Raw genomic sequence first — 16055 nt, 5'->3', positions numbered from 1 at the left:
AACAATTGTACATACATATATTTCCACATACTGGACTATGGCATTACAGAGAACAATTGTACATACATATATCTCCACATACCAGACTATGGCATTACAGAGAACAATTGTACATAAATATATCTCCACATACCAGACTATGGCAATACAGAGAACAATTGTACATACATATATCTCCACATACCATACTATGGCATTACAAAGAACAATTGTACATACATATATCTCCACATACCAGACTATGGTATTACAAAGAACAATTGTACATGCATATATCTCCACATACCAGACTATGGTATTACAAAGAACAATTGTACATACATATATCTCCACATACCAGACTATGGCAATACAGAGAACAATTGTACATACATATATTTACACATACCAGACTGTGACAACATAAAGAGTAATTGTGATTATTTATTAATTATTTTTTGACAAATTCATGTTTTTAACAAGTTTAAACATAACATTTTAATAATTGTCTATAACATGGTGGTATGCTAGTTAAACTTGACATACTCAGTAAGTTGTTTTCAATGTTATTTCAGAATGCTTGCACTGCACTAATTAATCACCTTATACCTTATAATACATTGGTTGCAGTGAAAAACAGATACATTATAAAGAAATATAAAAAAATTGTCAGAAATGCACTACTTTTATTGTGGGAATGACATCTTATTAAAAATTTAATACATGATTTCACACACTTCAATTAATTTTATCCTTTGAAAATATTCTTAATCACTATATGTAAAAATGTATAGATATGTATATATTCAGGCAATCAAGTTAAAAAAAAAGTAGAGTAAATTGAAACAGCTGTAAAATTTTTAAAAATTGGAATGTATTATGTTACTTAAAATCATGTTAAAAATACATACTATAACTGATTTAAAAATTATTTAAAACTATGTTTCAGAGTGTTACAGATATTCAATAATAAATTTTACTGTTGGTTGATTATTAATAAAGATATCTTACTGTACACATCTATATTTTTTTGTTTTCAAGTGTTCTATACAAATCCATTATCAGAACATGTTTTACAGCAGAACCGTGCATAGTATTTATTAGAACAGAAGTTACCAGCTAAGATGAGTTTACAATTGGCAAATTCACTGTCATCCTTGCAATTCGGATCAACTGGAGCACCTGAAATTTAAAAGACATGATATAATGAAATTGAGAACGTTTCTTTTTTTTAAAACTTGTTTTTTTTAGTGAAATGCAATATTGGACAAATAGAAATACTTCATAAATACAGTAATGATAAGATGCGGTGTATGAATACCAGAATAAAACAGTTGTCAATATAGATGGAAAGCATTTGTCAAGGCCATACATCATGTAGTGTAGATCACTGCAAATTTTTGCTAAAGAACAGATTCAGTGAAAATAAAAACCCAGTGAATATATTTTACATTTAACTCCTCAAAAATCAGTGAAAATGTCCTTGCAACAAAAATTAAATTTTGCTGATATATTGTACAGTACATCACCATAAACTATGTAATGTACATCAAGACACATTAGTTTTATAGCCTATGTGTGGCTTCCTTATGACTCCACACTGGGCAGATACCAGAATATTTGACATTAATTGAATGTGGACTGACCTGTGACAGTGACTTCACTAGACGCACTGACAGTATTTCTACCATTTGCAGCAGTACATGTGTACACACCACTGTCACTTTTATGAACACCTGAAAACAATACATAATAAGGATGTTAATGAGAAATCCATGTCATGTGACGCTTTTAGTAATATTAAATTCATACTACATAAAATTTATTTATGGAACATGATCCAAGGACACCCTGTACATTATTTAAGAATGTTCAATTGCTCTATGTATTCATGCAAGAACTAGTGACCATGTGTTAACATAGAGAGAAATACTAAAATTGTTGATTCTATACAAAACAAAAGAGTCTGTATCCCCCAGTCTTGTTTATTTTCAGATAGCACTAACTATACAATATTATATTTGCATGCTTTCATATACATGTACTATGTCATCTTTGTTGGATTGCGTGTTGTACTGTCCATGTAAATTGACAAGTTACACCATTCTAGAATTTTGAATAGGGTATCTGCATAATACCTTATTAGGAAATGTAAATTCCAAATACGAGATATTTCTAAAATGGGGCACGTATTTCAAAATGAATTTTATAGCCAGTTTCCTTGGCTTCACACGCCAGCTGGTTGGATTGAGAATAAATTGTACTCTCAGCAAATATAAGAATATTGATTCAAAAAAATTTTGAAGACACCAGTCTGTTGAGAAATTCAAATTTACATCTTAAACTGGTGACATAACGGGAAATACTATGCTGTAAAATCATTTATTTTCACAGACATTTACTTTCACCATTTTGATGTTTTGAGCATATTCATTGTGTTTTAATTTTTAATTTCATGAGTTTTATTGTTATTTTACATGTTCATGTAGATTTAATTAAGAAGATTTTACTTATCAGCGAAAAAAATTGTGAAATTAAAATCCAGTTAATAATTAATGTATTTACACAGTATATTGTTACTAATTCGGTATTCATGTTTTTTTTGAATTATTTCAAAAGTTGGATTTGAAAAAGGGATATTCTATAACACTGGATATATTCTAATTATAGTATGTTAAATTTCTCAAAATGCAACGGATAAAAGAATATCCTACCAAGGTAGAACTATATATCTCCATGATTGTACTGTACATAACATAACAATTCAATTCATGACAAAACTTCCCAAAAATCAAGAGTAGATTTCTACATTAACCAATAACTCACTTGTAATGTAAAGATCTCCATTCCCTTGAACAATAAATCTACCAACTTTAGCGACAGGTACACCATTGACTGACCATTTGATTGATGGTGGAGGTGACCCAGTGGCTTGACAAGTTAATGTGATGATATCACCAACTGTTGCAGTTATATCTAGTGGTCCTGATATGATATCTACATCAGCTGAAAATCAATTACACAATATGTTGATGTATCATAGATATATATTATCCTTGGGTTCCTTGTGAAGATATAAAGTATGAAAATGATGATCACTATATTTTCATTGTGTCAAAACTATACTTTTGTTATAATGATGCAGAAAACTGAGGCACAGACACATACATGTATTACAGTGGAAACCAACAAAATTTTTTCATTGAGATTGCACTGGATGTTGTAAGATTAGAACATATTACATATAATTCAAAATATTTGTTTGTCTACAGTATTTACCTATTTACATCATTTTTATATGTGAATATGTCAGGACTGTAGACAAAGTCTGCCAGTACAAAGAAGGTAAACAGTTGTTCTTATCTTACTAGATTCAGAGCAATCTCAACGACAAAATGTTGGTGGTCTTCACTGTAACTCAAAATATATATAACATAATTTGTCAAAAGAAATAAGTTTCTGTAAAAAATAGTGTGGTGTTTCCTAATGTTTTTAAAATATTAAAGAACTTGGCCTCTTTCATTCAAATGCTGATGATGACAACTAAGACAATTCAAATTTTCATATTCAGAATACTGGAATAGACAACTTACTAAATAAAAAGACACCGTATTCCCACTCTCTTATTTTCATAAGATTGGTTATTTTGAACAAGACCTCTGATGATAGCTGAAGTGTGGTTTAAAAAAAGAGTAAATCAAACTTACCATGAACTACAAGTGTAATAGTTTTTTTCTGAATAGTTCCCACATTGTTAACTCCAGTGCATACATAATCACCAGCATCACTCAATGATACAGAACTTATCTCCAGAGAATCATCTTGTATCTGAGAAAAGCGTGGGATGCCCGCCGGTAAACGAACACTGCCTTTATGCCAATAGACATTGGGCTTAGGAACTCCTGTTGCATGACATTTCAGCTGTACTGTCTCACCACGTGATGCCGTCACTACTGACTGACCTTCTTGAATCTCAACGGGGACTACAATTTGAACAGAAATAAAAATTATGCAAATTAAGTTATGAATAAAAGCTCGCCCTTAACTATATCTACCCAATCACTTCCACTGACAGTTTTTGTCAACCTATTACATTTGATTTTAGTCTCTAGCAATATTAGACATTAGTAAGATTGTCCTGTAACCTGAATGAGAGTAAGCTACATCCACATGGACACTGATTGAGTTCATCATGAGTGGATACACTCATAGATTAATGCAGTACATGTTTTGACACTGAAAGTAAATTATCCACTGGGACACCAATCTTAAGGATGCAGTAGAGTTATTTTCGTGAATTTTGCTTTTTTTGTTAATGAAGAGTCTGGATGCAAACAATAACATTGACTTATTGCGTAATTTGCATAATCCCTTCACGACGGAAACAGTGCACACTGAAGATGACACGATCATATCAACTCCGGCTCTAGCCCTGAGTACAGTCCTGTAGTTTGGCCTTCTTCCACTGATCCTTCGGCCCCCACAGTCCTGAGAAGTTGCATAGACCGAGGGTTCAACACTCACCTACAAATTTATGGCGGAAAACCGTTCTGCAGTTTTCATAATTGTAACCAGCTAAAACATCTGTCGACCAATCTAGCGATCACAAATACTTTTTTTAGGCATGTCGACCTCTTTCTCCGGTTACTAGGCAAGCGTTTGTATAACAGACCACGCTTCGCATGTAAACATGATTTGAATATATGAGATGACGTCATTTATCTCTCTAACTGTTCAACGTTATGCCAGGCCACTGTGTACTGTAACAACTTCGCTTCTTTTTAGAGGAATACGGGCCCAACACTTTATAGTTTTAGATTTTAATACTGCAAGGCTATTAAGTGACTCCATGATATGTGTTTTGTTGTAAAAATCAGTCAATCTGATGCTTTAAATGTCCAAAATTAGCGCAACGTGACAAATGTTTTGTTTTTTGGCGTTTTCAGGCAGAAGATATCTGACGTCACAGAGGTCATTCAAGTGAGTTGTGAGTCATCAGAAATTGACCTACTTTCATGAAATTCACACACATTGATAACGTATTGACACAAAATAAAACCCTTGAAGCATTTTTTGATAACTCCTCGCAATGAAAAATAAAAGGCTTTTAAATTCCTTGTCTATGGGTGAAATAATAAAAAAATGTAAATTGATGTAATTGTAAACAAATATGCGATCCATGTTCTAACACTCTCGAGGCATTGACGGGGCTGATGCTGCCTTGATTTTTCAGCTTTCTTTTTTTACAAAACCCCTACGGTTTTTATACAAAACTCATTTTTATTCAAAATAACACCTCTATGTTTACTTAGTAATCACGTGACTAATTCGTGGTACATGTTGCAGATCATTTTTTTCAAAAAGCCAGGAACAAGAGCTTCAAGAAAATATATAATTTGCTATGCTTCAAAACATTTTTCCCCATGAAAACAGTTTGTACTTTTTAGAGCATGATAACATAATTACAATATGATATAGCGTTATTAAAGCAAGTTTGATCTGAATTCAAATTTTGTACTACTGAACATGTTACTACACATATGCTATGCATTGTGGGAGATAATAGTATTACATAACATATCAAGAGTTATGGTGAAATATGCATTTTTTTAATTCATGTTACCAAGCAAAATGTTGAGATATGAATAGATAATCTTGTGATAAAAATCACTTTGTAAAAATGCCAATTTCAACCATTTTCCATGACATTTACGTATCCTGATGGCATGAACCCATATTAATGAAAGAATGATAAAATTGACATATAATCTTCAATTTGACTGGAACCTCGTTAAATTTATTGATGTATCAAGAGATTGAGTACCTACCAAGAACTGTGACAAACACTCTGTAGATTGCCGGTTGTCCCAGTCCATTGTACGCACTACATGCATAGATACCAGCATCTTCTGCTGCAATGTCTCTTATGGTAAATGAACCATTTCCAATATCTATCAAGTTGTCGATGTTCAGGTCATTGATTTTGTAACTTCCTTTCATCCATTCTACCTGCGGTTCAGGTAAACCAGAGGCAGAGCACTGTAAAGTAATAGAATCGCCTTCATCCACTGTGATATCCGAAGGTCCTGGGATAACAGAAGCAGGACGAGCACCTGAAAAAAAAATCAAAGAAATTCAATAATGGCTTCACAAGCTATAAGTCAATGGTAATCAAAAACTGATGCTGGACAGTACATGTAGGGCTACTTAGAGTGTAAAAACTAATTTTTATTAATTTGTTTAATTCCTTATGGTTCAGGAATGTAAAAAAAGTTCTCAAAAGGCTTTGTAATTTTATTTATTTTTTTGACAAAAACTGGTGGTAAATGTGACATGCAACAGCAATTTGTAGAAATGTATGTGCTTCCAACATATCACCACTGCAAACTGCTTTGATTTCGCAAGAGATTGATTTCGCTATATTCAAGAGTCAAATTTTGTAGAAGTGAAAATTGTATGGGGCCGTGCTGAGACAAAATCAATGACTTTGTGTAATTTTGTCTTCACATTATGCAATGAAATGAGCAAAAAAATTCCAAGTGAACAAAAAATAAGTATTTTAAATATATCAACTGATTTTGTGCTATAATTTGAACAATAATCATTTACCTGGACATCCAAACAAATTAGCTCCCAGTGCAGCATTAATACCATCTAAACAACAGCCATATCTAGTTGTAACACATCCATAACCCTGTGAATCTTCTACATCTATTTCATCTTCTACACATCCATAGAAATCAAAACCAGATGCAGGTGTGATCCCATCGGAGCAACATCCATATGGTGTTGAGTTGCAGTTTTCTCCAACCACCGGTTCCTCTTCCCTGTCAATCTCCTCATTAATAACCGATGGACAGCCATCATTATTAAACCCAGCAACGGTGACTCCATCAGGACAGCATCCAAAGAATGTGGACCTACAGTCACTTCCAATATCTGGTATTACCTCACGGTCTATTTCGTCTTCTACTACTGGTGGGCATCCTATAAAACCAGGACCATTGGCAGGAGTTTTATCATCAGCGCAGCAACCATAAGGTGTTGTTCGACAGTCACCGCCAGTAACTGGCACCCCTTCCCGGTCAATCTCTTCCTCAACAATTTTTGGGCATCCAATTCCTCCCGGACCATTAGCGACAGTGATCCTATCAGGACAACAACCATATGGAGTACTGAGACAATCATCGCCAACGATGGGAATAACTTCTCTATCAACCTCCTCTGGAATCACACCAGGGCACCCCAAATAACCAGGTCCAAGGGCAGCCCTCACTCTATCTGGGCAACAACCATAGAAAGTAGTTCTGCAACTATCAGTATCTGGTTCTTTTTCAACAACAGGACATCCAATGCCACCAGGTCCAGATGCGGGAGTGCGTCCGTCTGAACAACAACCATATGGACTACTTCGGCAATCACCGACTACAGGAGCAATCTCAACTTCAATATCTTCAGCAATAATAGTCGGGCATCCAAAAAAGTTCGGTCCATTTGCTGGAGTAATGTGATCCGGACAACAACCATGTGGTGCATATCTACAATCATCTATTATTCCAGGAATGATAACACTAATGACATCATCCTCGTCACTCCCGCTACCTTCCACTTCACCACTATCAATAGTGTATTCAGGTTCAGTTGTACCTAAAGTTCAAGAGCATCATAAAATCTGTTATTAAAAGCTGCTGCATCATTTCAACTAAAAGTTGATAATTGTGTTGATGCTAAAACTACATCATGTTGCATTGTAATACTTTAGTAGAAGAGGCATCTTTTATTACAGATTTGACAGTAGGAATGCACTGGTTATTAAATCAAAAGGTTCAGATTCAGTGTTCTTTAAATGAATATAGCAAGTCTTCACCAACCAATTCATATATATGTGATAGATAGGAAACAAAGCTTGACACAATATGGCAAAATGTTTTAGAAATGAATTGATTTCATTGGTGTAATTCACTCAGTATTATATCTAGTCCTACAACAGAAATGATGCAGTGTAGACATTTCTATATATAGCCCCTCCCATGTGCAAATTCCAATTATTCATATCATTTTGGGTAATTAAATCAATCTTGATTTTCGTTTCAACTATCATAGAAACATAAACAATGTGGTAAACTTCTGACATTGCAAATGCTAATGAATGTCTCAAGAAATAATGATGCCAACAAATTCTAATTATCCTGCATAGACCACGTTACATACCTTTGCAATTAGGAGTTTTCCCTCTCTCTAAAGTTCTTGTACCAGAGATTTCCTGACCTTTGTAATCAACACACCAACAGTATCCAGCATCTTGACCACTGTAACATTGTATCTCTGAATAGAATCCATCATCTCTACACGCGGGTATATAGGCACGACCTCCAAGGTCTATGCTGTTTCGAGCTTCTTCTCTGTGGCGAAGGCATGGGGTACCCAGAGGTCTGTAAGCTGTAATATACAAACATGGTATGAATCAAGGGATATTTAAATGTCACTAACAAATTCTGTGTTTGGCGTAAATGAAATTCTGATTGCTTAAAAGACCAAGAGTGGTAGCACATGTAGGAGCTTCTACTGCAATACCATATACCGGTACTGTCAGGTAACAAAATAACAATATCCCTATCACGGCCAATGTACATACATAGTGTCCCCAATATAAAAAGCAGGTATTTTCCAGGGCTGCATTAATGATATATTGTACGGTGTATTTGTAAACAAAATTAGAATAAATAGGCATTAACCAACCGGCCTTATTCAGAGGTCAGATTTGCTCTCTACAAAAATTAATAAAATGTGTATTGCATGTTACATCCAGCTGCAACTTTTACTGCTCAATTATAGACAGAAGATTTTGTTTTTATATCGTAAATGTATTTGTGGTGATCTCAGAACCCAGGTATTCAGATAACTGTATTCAACATAAAGAAATAACATGATAATGACACTAACCAAGGAAACCTTTGGACAGTCATAGTTTTTATAAATTTCACTTGCATCCATGCCATTACAACAAACTAACCATTATAATAAATTAACCACAGGGACACTACAAATTCAATCTTACTTTCCATCTAGTATGGCACTGTGCACAATTCATTGTTTTACAAACATTTTAATACACATTACACTATAAGCCATTTCAGTCAATATGTCACTTGATAAATATTAAACATTTCAATCTAACCTTCACAATCGGGAGCTGGTTCATACCGCGTACTCCGTGTAGCTGTTACCTCCTCTCCTTTCTGATTAACACACCAGCATGAGCCGGTGAAACCATAGCACTGTAACGGTTCAAAGTCACCATCCTGTGTACATTCATAGATAAACTGGTCTGGATATAAACGAACCAAAGCATCTGCTCTCAAACTCCGACATAAAGTATCACGTTTGGGTTGATATTCTGTAAAGCAATGAGTGATCAGTTAAACTCACTATCACCAGAATTGCACATATTCCTATTTCTTCATAGTTCTGTTCTCTGGTTTGTTTTCACCTACATTGTACTCACTGATGCATGCACAGTCTATTCAATAGATCACCTTCTGAAAGCCACCATGGATATACCAAAATCAATAGAAAAATGGGTGTTGCCAGTAGATGTGGGTAAATGAAATATGGCTGCAAGTAATACTGTAGTTCATGTCTATCACTGATCTTTATATGATTCATCACTAGATGGATCTTACTGCACACACATGTACAGCACAATTACAACAGGGTAAGAATGATTTTAGATCATTTACATTTTTTCCAGAACATTATCTTTTGAATGTATTTATAGTTACTAAATCAAGGCTCATTGTAAGAAGACACAAATTTAGATAGGAAGTACAGAATTAGTTTTTATGCAAGGTTTCACACAATGTAGAGTGTTGGATAAAAAAGTTATAAGTTGTCAAGTATCACATGCAATAAGGTTGTGATGAGACTCCTTGAACTGTTGAGTAATTTTAAATTTCTATGAACACAACTCACTATCACATTCTGGTCTTGGATCATGTGGTCCTGTTCTAGTTCCTGGAACCTCCTTTCCTAATTCATTAACACACCAACAATATCCAGAATTGGCCCAACATTGTCTTGGTAAAAATCCTCCAGTTTCTTCTGCACACTGGGGTACAATCTGACCCGGTAGTAGATTGGATAAAGCATGTGAACGCTGTCTATGGCATTCTGTATCACCCCTTGGGACCTCTGTAATATAAAATGAATATAAACAAAATGTAAGCCTTGAATATTTGAGAACATGGAATTTTTTCCCCTCATTTTTTTGGTTAAAAACAACTTTCTCTTTCTTCTACAAAATTGTGGAGCAAGAATCGTAGAAAGGAATTTCAAAAAAACTAAACAGGACACATCTAAATGTCAAGTTGACTTACCCGGTAGGTTGTGCACAAGAGTAATAAAACTCTGTCAGGAGTGTGTGTTTCTGTAGCAGCATTTTACACTCAAAATAAAAGTTCTGGCACCATCTTACACATCACTATGAAATCAATAAGATTACTATTATCTAGCAAGAAAACCAATAATTACAAGCTTAACAAATACTTACCTTGACAAATGACTTGATCTTCATTTGGTGATCTTCTAGTATTTGGTATCTCCTCTCCATTGTCTGTGACACACCAACAGTAACCTGTACTGCCATGACATTGGGTTGATTCAAACTCACCAGATTGAGTGCATTGTGGTATAAAGAGTCCAACAATGAACTCTGAATCAGCAATGGCTTCTATGTATTGCCTTCTACATGGTGTATCATCTGGCTGCTCATCTAACAAAAGAGACAACAAGTTATTTTGTGTTCCTCAATAGGCAAGTCACTGTGACAGTCAGCCATGTCATGACTGAATCTTGTTTGAATATAATCAGCCCAGATATGCCTAAGAAATAATACATGACAACAATTTTAAACAAAAAAAACAGTCAGTCAAAAGACAAAACAAATTGACCTGACTACGTACTGTGAAATACTTTATTTTTGCTTGGACTTAAAAGAATAATTCATTGAAAATAAAATCCAGCGAATATACCTTTTTTCCTATATTTTACATTAAAGGGGAACTAAATAGAGCCTAATTTGGTGTTTGTATTTATCAAGTTATGTATATTGATTATAATAATAATATAATAAAAAAAATGATTATCTTCAGAGTTTTGATGATTTAATATGAGAAACCATAAACCCGCGAAGGACTTCCATTTGCGCCATCTTGGCATAAAAAAACGCCCTCATGAGGTATAAACAGGAAAGGTAACAACGCATGATGACGAAATAGTATCTGATTAATTATAAACAACTTAGGGAGCCATAGTTGGCTGGACAGGTGAATTGACTTTTAGTCTAGGTTGTTTCGACCTTTACGTTATGTTATTTACAAGCGTATCAACATACAAATATTATGGATGTGCGATTGATCGAGACAGGCATTTTGTTTTGGTTTTTGTCTGTCTAATAAATGCTGTTTCCAGTACTGCACTGTGCGGCGTGCAAATTATTCAAAGTATGGATGCTGGAGTATGCAATCTTGAGTTCGTAGGGTGGTGGTGGAAACATTTTCGTCCATGTATTCACAGGGCTGCACTGGCAAATCAAGGGACAAGTGTCACAGGAACACCAAGCAGATAGTTTCATTTCAAATTACATGGAAGTCTGAACTATCATTCGAACAAGGGGCATCGTCGATGATATACTCTCATCACTCACACTGGACTGATCTGAATTTTCACAGTATACCGTACTCCCCTGACCATAGGCAAGAACACGTAAGGGAAAAGTAAGGGATGAGCTTATACTCAAGGACCAACTCAGAAAAGATGATTTTGTTTTGGGATGAACAATGTAACCATCTTGCCAAAAACGAAAAATTATTCAAAAAAATGATTCGTTCATCACGCCGAGCTCAGGAAAATAACACTTATTTTTGAAAAAAAAATGAGTCAGTGACACTTACAATAAGAAACAAATATGTTCATAAAAAACACACACATTTGAATTTACGGCGAAAGAATGGGTAGGGTCTGTGGGGAAACAGCCGAAGGCATTTACCAGGGTATCATTATCTTCGTTTTAGTATGTTTTGGATCTTACGCAAACTCTCGTCGCAAAGCAATTTTCCACTATGAGGTTTTTCAGCACGATTTGACCTGAAACAACTTCCTTTGACCTAACAGATCATGTCTTTCATTAACCGATCAAAATGATGTGTCGTAATGATGAAATTTTCCGATTATTGACGATGATTTTTTAACGCAATGCGGAAGTGAATTACCGCAATGTTAAAATGCGATCTGTAGCGCTGATTGCAATGAAACAACGATGATTTTTCCCTAAAAACTCCAGCTAAAATAAAGTATTTTACAGCATATCATTATGTTTTGTCTTTGTAACTACTTTCAACAAAACTGGTATGCATAAAATTGTTGTATCAAGTGTGTATGAAATCAGCACAGGCGTGGCTAAAAAAAGTTGATCTTTGTTGACAAAAATTGCTGTCAATCAGTCAAGGTCAACAAAACAAATAGACTGACATGCATATCTACCCATCATGACCAAGTTGATCCAGGCATATGCAAGAAACATCATAAATAAAACCCAAAACATTTACTAGTAATTAACATTTGGGTACTGTTATAATGCATTCAGTACCCTGTATTACCTTGGCAGTCAGGTCTGGCATCCTCTGGTCCTCGTCGTGTTCCAATGATTTCATCACCATTTTCATTGACACACCAGCAATCTGCACCTTGACACTGAATCGGCGTAAACTTTCCGGAATCAGTACATTCTGGTACAAGGGCTCCTGGTATACCCAAAGCTTGTTGTCTTTGTCTTCGGCAGTTTGATTGACCAACATTTTCTTCTGAATGGTACAATGCAAAGTTTGAAATAATGTAAAAAATTAGTGAATTTTATTATGGTTACAACAAAATTATTTTTCTGTTTTTGTATCCATATTGTACATTTCAGTATGTGTCAAATTCTGATAATAACATATGGTCCAGCCATGGAAATTTTATAATTTGTTTTTCTTAAATCGTGGTCAGACGCAACATTACCACAACTGGTCGATTCTGCAGTATATTCATTGCTATTACATGTACTTATTCATATGCAGTGATGTTATGGAGCCCAGGAGTGGAACATTTCCAAAAAAGGAAAGTAGGTGTGCACTAGCGCAAAAGACTATGTGGCAGGCCACATGTGTGTTATAGTTGCATGGAACAGATCAGACAAAAAGCTGCCTTTCTTATTGTAATATAAGTAATATTCTGTAAATCTCAACTCAATGGACTCACCTGTTATTCTGCAAGTCTCAACACAATGAACTCACCTGTTATTCTGCAAGTCTCAACACAATTTTCAAAGGTATTAAATCTATTAGCATTTCCTTTACATCCTCCATATATAAACTCTTCACATTGTTGAGTTCCTGAGTTATAATGCCATTTACTGATTGCTGCATAGCACGGTCCTGGGTCTTTGGGCAATGTGCATAAATCTGACAATGAGAAAATGTTCAAAGTTAAACCCATGTGAATACAAAACATAAATATTCATTGGTATTTTATAATAGAATATGTGAAAAATCAAACTTGATAACAGTCAGAGAAGGTGACATAGTTTTGAGGTTAATCATGTCTGCACATTGTAACTAAATAAAAATATAATTTGAGAAACAGGTTTTTGAGTTTCCTACAAATTGAGGGAATTAAGTCAAATTTGATTACATACCCCTCAAAAGTTTTTGAGATTTTGTTTACATTGTTATTGTCATCTCTTATATTCACCAAGCTGATAGGAAGAAGGCAAGTCATCACATGGAATAAAATAAATCACAATGTACGCCACAGTTTCCACTTTAATGTGCTTACATGTAGTATGAACCATGCAAACACACTGGGCTGGCTGTTGAGTTCACAAAAGCAAATTTGGACATCGAAAAAACATTGTTCATGTAAATTTTGCAGAATTCTCAAAATTCTCATATATACTTCTGTAATTATATCGCCAAAAGTTTTGTGGTATTGCACGCTGCATCTGTATCCTATCATATGAGAAAATACACATTACACAATATTTCCAAGGTGATATTTTTGAAAATATTCAAATAATTTTCACCATTTTGCTCAATTTTGTACCAATACAGGAAGATAAATCATAAGGTTATTACAAGGACACCATAAAATATGCATTCTCAGACACAGTATATGATTGCACTGACCTTTATTATGTATTGGTCAATATTCTTGTAGTACATTTTTGTAATAACCTCATATTATACACACTAATTATACAGATACTCACTAGTACATGTTGGTCTATCTGGAGGAGCTAGCTTAGTGTCTGGAATATCATTGCCATCCCCATCCACACACCAACAGAAACCACTACTAGGATCACACTGCATGGGTTGAAACTCTCCTTCAGCAGTGCATTGTGGGATATATCTCCCAGCTAAAGCCTGGACATCTTCCAAGGCAGACTGGTATTTTCGGTTACAAAGAGTTTCTTCTTTATGGCCTACACATGATGTAAAAATGACATTTCTATTGTCTAATTATGAATGCAAAACTTGGAAATAAAAACGCATGCGAGAGCAATACTAAATAGGATACAGGTCAAGAGGAGTTCAATATACAATTTGGGTTAAAGGTCAAAAGGAAATCACAATAGAGTCACAGCACACTAATCTGTATTTTAAGCATACTTACTCAAAACGTAAACAAAGTGTCATGACTGATTACCTTCGCAATTTGGTTTCTGTGTTCCAGGTGGACTACGTGTTGCTTGGCGTTCTTCACCATTATCGTCAACACACCAACAAAATCCAGTACTTTGATGGCACTGTAGAGGTTCAAATCTGCCGTCTTGTTTACACTGTGCAACATAACGACCAAGTTGTCCTCTTGAGCCTTGTAATGACTGGGATCGTCTTTGTTCACAAAGAGTATCTGTGAATTACATGTAGATAACCATGGAAATATCAGACACCAAGCTGCTTTAATTGTAGGTAGCAGTAATGCACAGAAAGACTGTAGCAAACAATTTTCACCAATCAGAGAATGTTCATCCAATCAGTAGTCTTAGTACAAATAGAAAGTAATTTGTTTTAGTGAGGTGCTTTCTAATTGGTGGAAATTTAATCAGAATGTGATTGGATTATAATCACAAGAATTTAGATTAAAAAAGGGAATTTATTCCATTGATATGATTTCGATCTTATGTACCTGCTATTTAACATTACATTTTGAGGATTAGGAAGGTTTTCTGTGACTACTATCCTATCATATTTGCTCTATTAAAAACAGTCGCAAATAAAGACAGATGTCGACAAAAAAGTTTTAGCAAGATTTTAGTACTACAATGTATATTCATACTAATTATAACTTTTACTTGTGAAAGCATATTTGTGTTAAATGTAAATGGGAGGGGGGGTGGGGTATATGAATATCATAAGATAACATGAAACACCAAATGATGTATGTGATTCTGTGTATTGATAATCCAATATACTGTGGATAAATGTTTGGTATGTATTAGCTTTGCAAAGCTTCAAAGCAGCGTTCATAGTTATAATGCAATACTGTCATGTTTTCTGAGTGGGTATGTGTCAGCAAACCAATTACTATGATTTCAGAGTCTACTGCATACAGTGTCACAGGACTGAAATTACATGAGCAATTTAAGATAGTACAGAGTGTTTATATCTCAGGCCACATTGACATTATAAAGCTTGCTTTTCTTTCTAACCTTGACCACCAACACCATCTCCGCCAGCAAAGCCACTACATAAAGCTTGGCACTCTTCTTGTGAGTTAAACCTGTTAGCATTGCCATCACAACCACCATAATAAAATTCTGTACAGAAATTCAACTCTTCATCGTAATGCCACTGCAGAATGTAAGCACGACAGCGACCTTCCTTTTTAGGCAGACTGCACACAGCTTGGGGTGAGGCTTGGTGAATTAAAGGAATTACACGTATTAATACAGGAGCAGGAAAAAGTAATGACCGTTAATAAGCTTTTGTGGTGATGTAAATTGTTGATGTGGTTAAATACCGTACCACTCTCAT

The 16055-nt window shown here is 34.8% G+C and overlaps 1 protein-coding gene across 1 annotated transcript in view; it reads right to left on the bottom strand.

The window, feature by feature from the left end:
• Nucleotides 1-413: 413 nt before the first annotated feature.
• LOC100329048 (papilin-like protein) overlaps nucleotides 414-16055 on the bottom strand; it is a 36619-nt gene continuing 20977 nt past the window's right edge. The window contains exons 21-35 of the mRNA XM_085495291.1: nucleotides 15731-15937; nucleotides 14725-14931; nucleotides 14285-14500; nucleotides 13311-13478; nucleotides 12636-12839; nucleotides 10529-10750; nucleotides 9952-10170; nucleotides 9158-9376; nucleotides 8191-8418; nucleotides 6589-7626; nucleotides 5808-6092; nucleotides 3687-3962; nucleotides 2806-2985; nucleotides 1626-1715; nucleotides 414-1161 (exon numbers count right to left, since the gene is read on the bottom strand). Coding sequence (XP_085351417.1) covers nucleotides 1025-1161; nucleotides 1626-1715; nucleotides 2806-2985; nucleotides 3687-3962; nucleotides 5808-6092; nucleotides 6589-7626; nucleotides 8191-8418; nucleotides 9158-9376; nucleotides 9952-10170; nucleotides 10529-10750; nucleotides 12636-12839; nucleotides 13311-13478; nucleotides 14285-14500; nucleotides 14725-14931; nucleotides 15731-15937 — 3896 coding nt within the window. The 3' untranslated portion in view covers nucleotides 414-1024. The remainder of the gene's footprint in view (nucleotides 1162-1625; nucleotides 1716-2805; nucleotides 2986-3686; nucleotides 3963-5807; nucleotides 6093-6588; nucleotides 7627-8190; nucleotides 8419-9157; nucleotides 9377-9951; nucleotides 10171-10528; nucleotides 10751-12635; nucleotides 12840-13310; nucleotides 13479-14284; nucleotides 14501-14724; nucleotides 14932-15730; nucleotides 15938-16055) is intronic.

This window comes from Saccoglossus kowalevskii, chromosome 2 (genome assembly GCF_978046115.1).
Source record: "Saccoglossus kowalevskii chromosome 2, keSacKowa6.1, whole genome shotgun sequence".
Classification (NCBI taxonomy): Eukaryota; Metazoa; Hemichordata; class Enteropneusta; family Harrimaniidae; genus Saccoglossus; species Saccoglossus kowalevskii.
The sequence above is the reverse complement of the archived record's forward strand: the minus strand, read 5'-3'. Positions and strand labels throughout refer to the sequence as shown.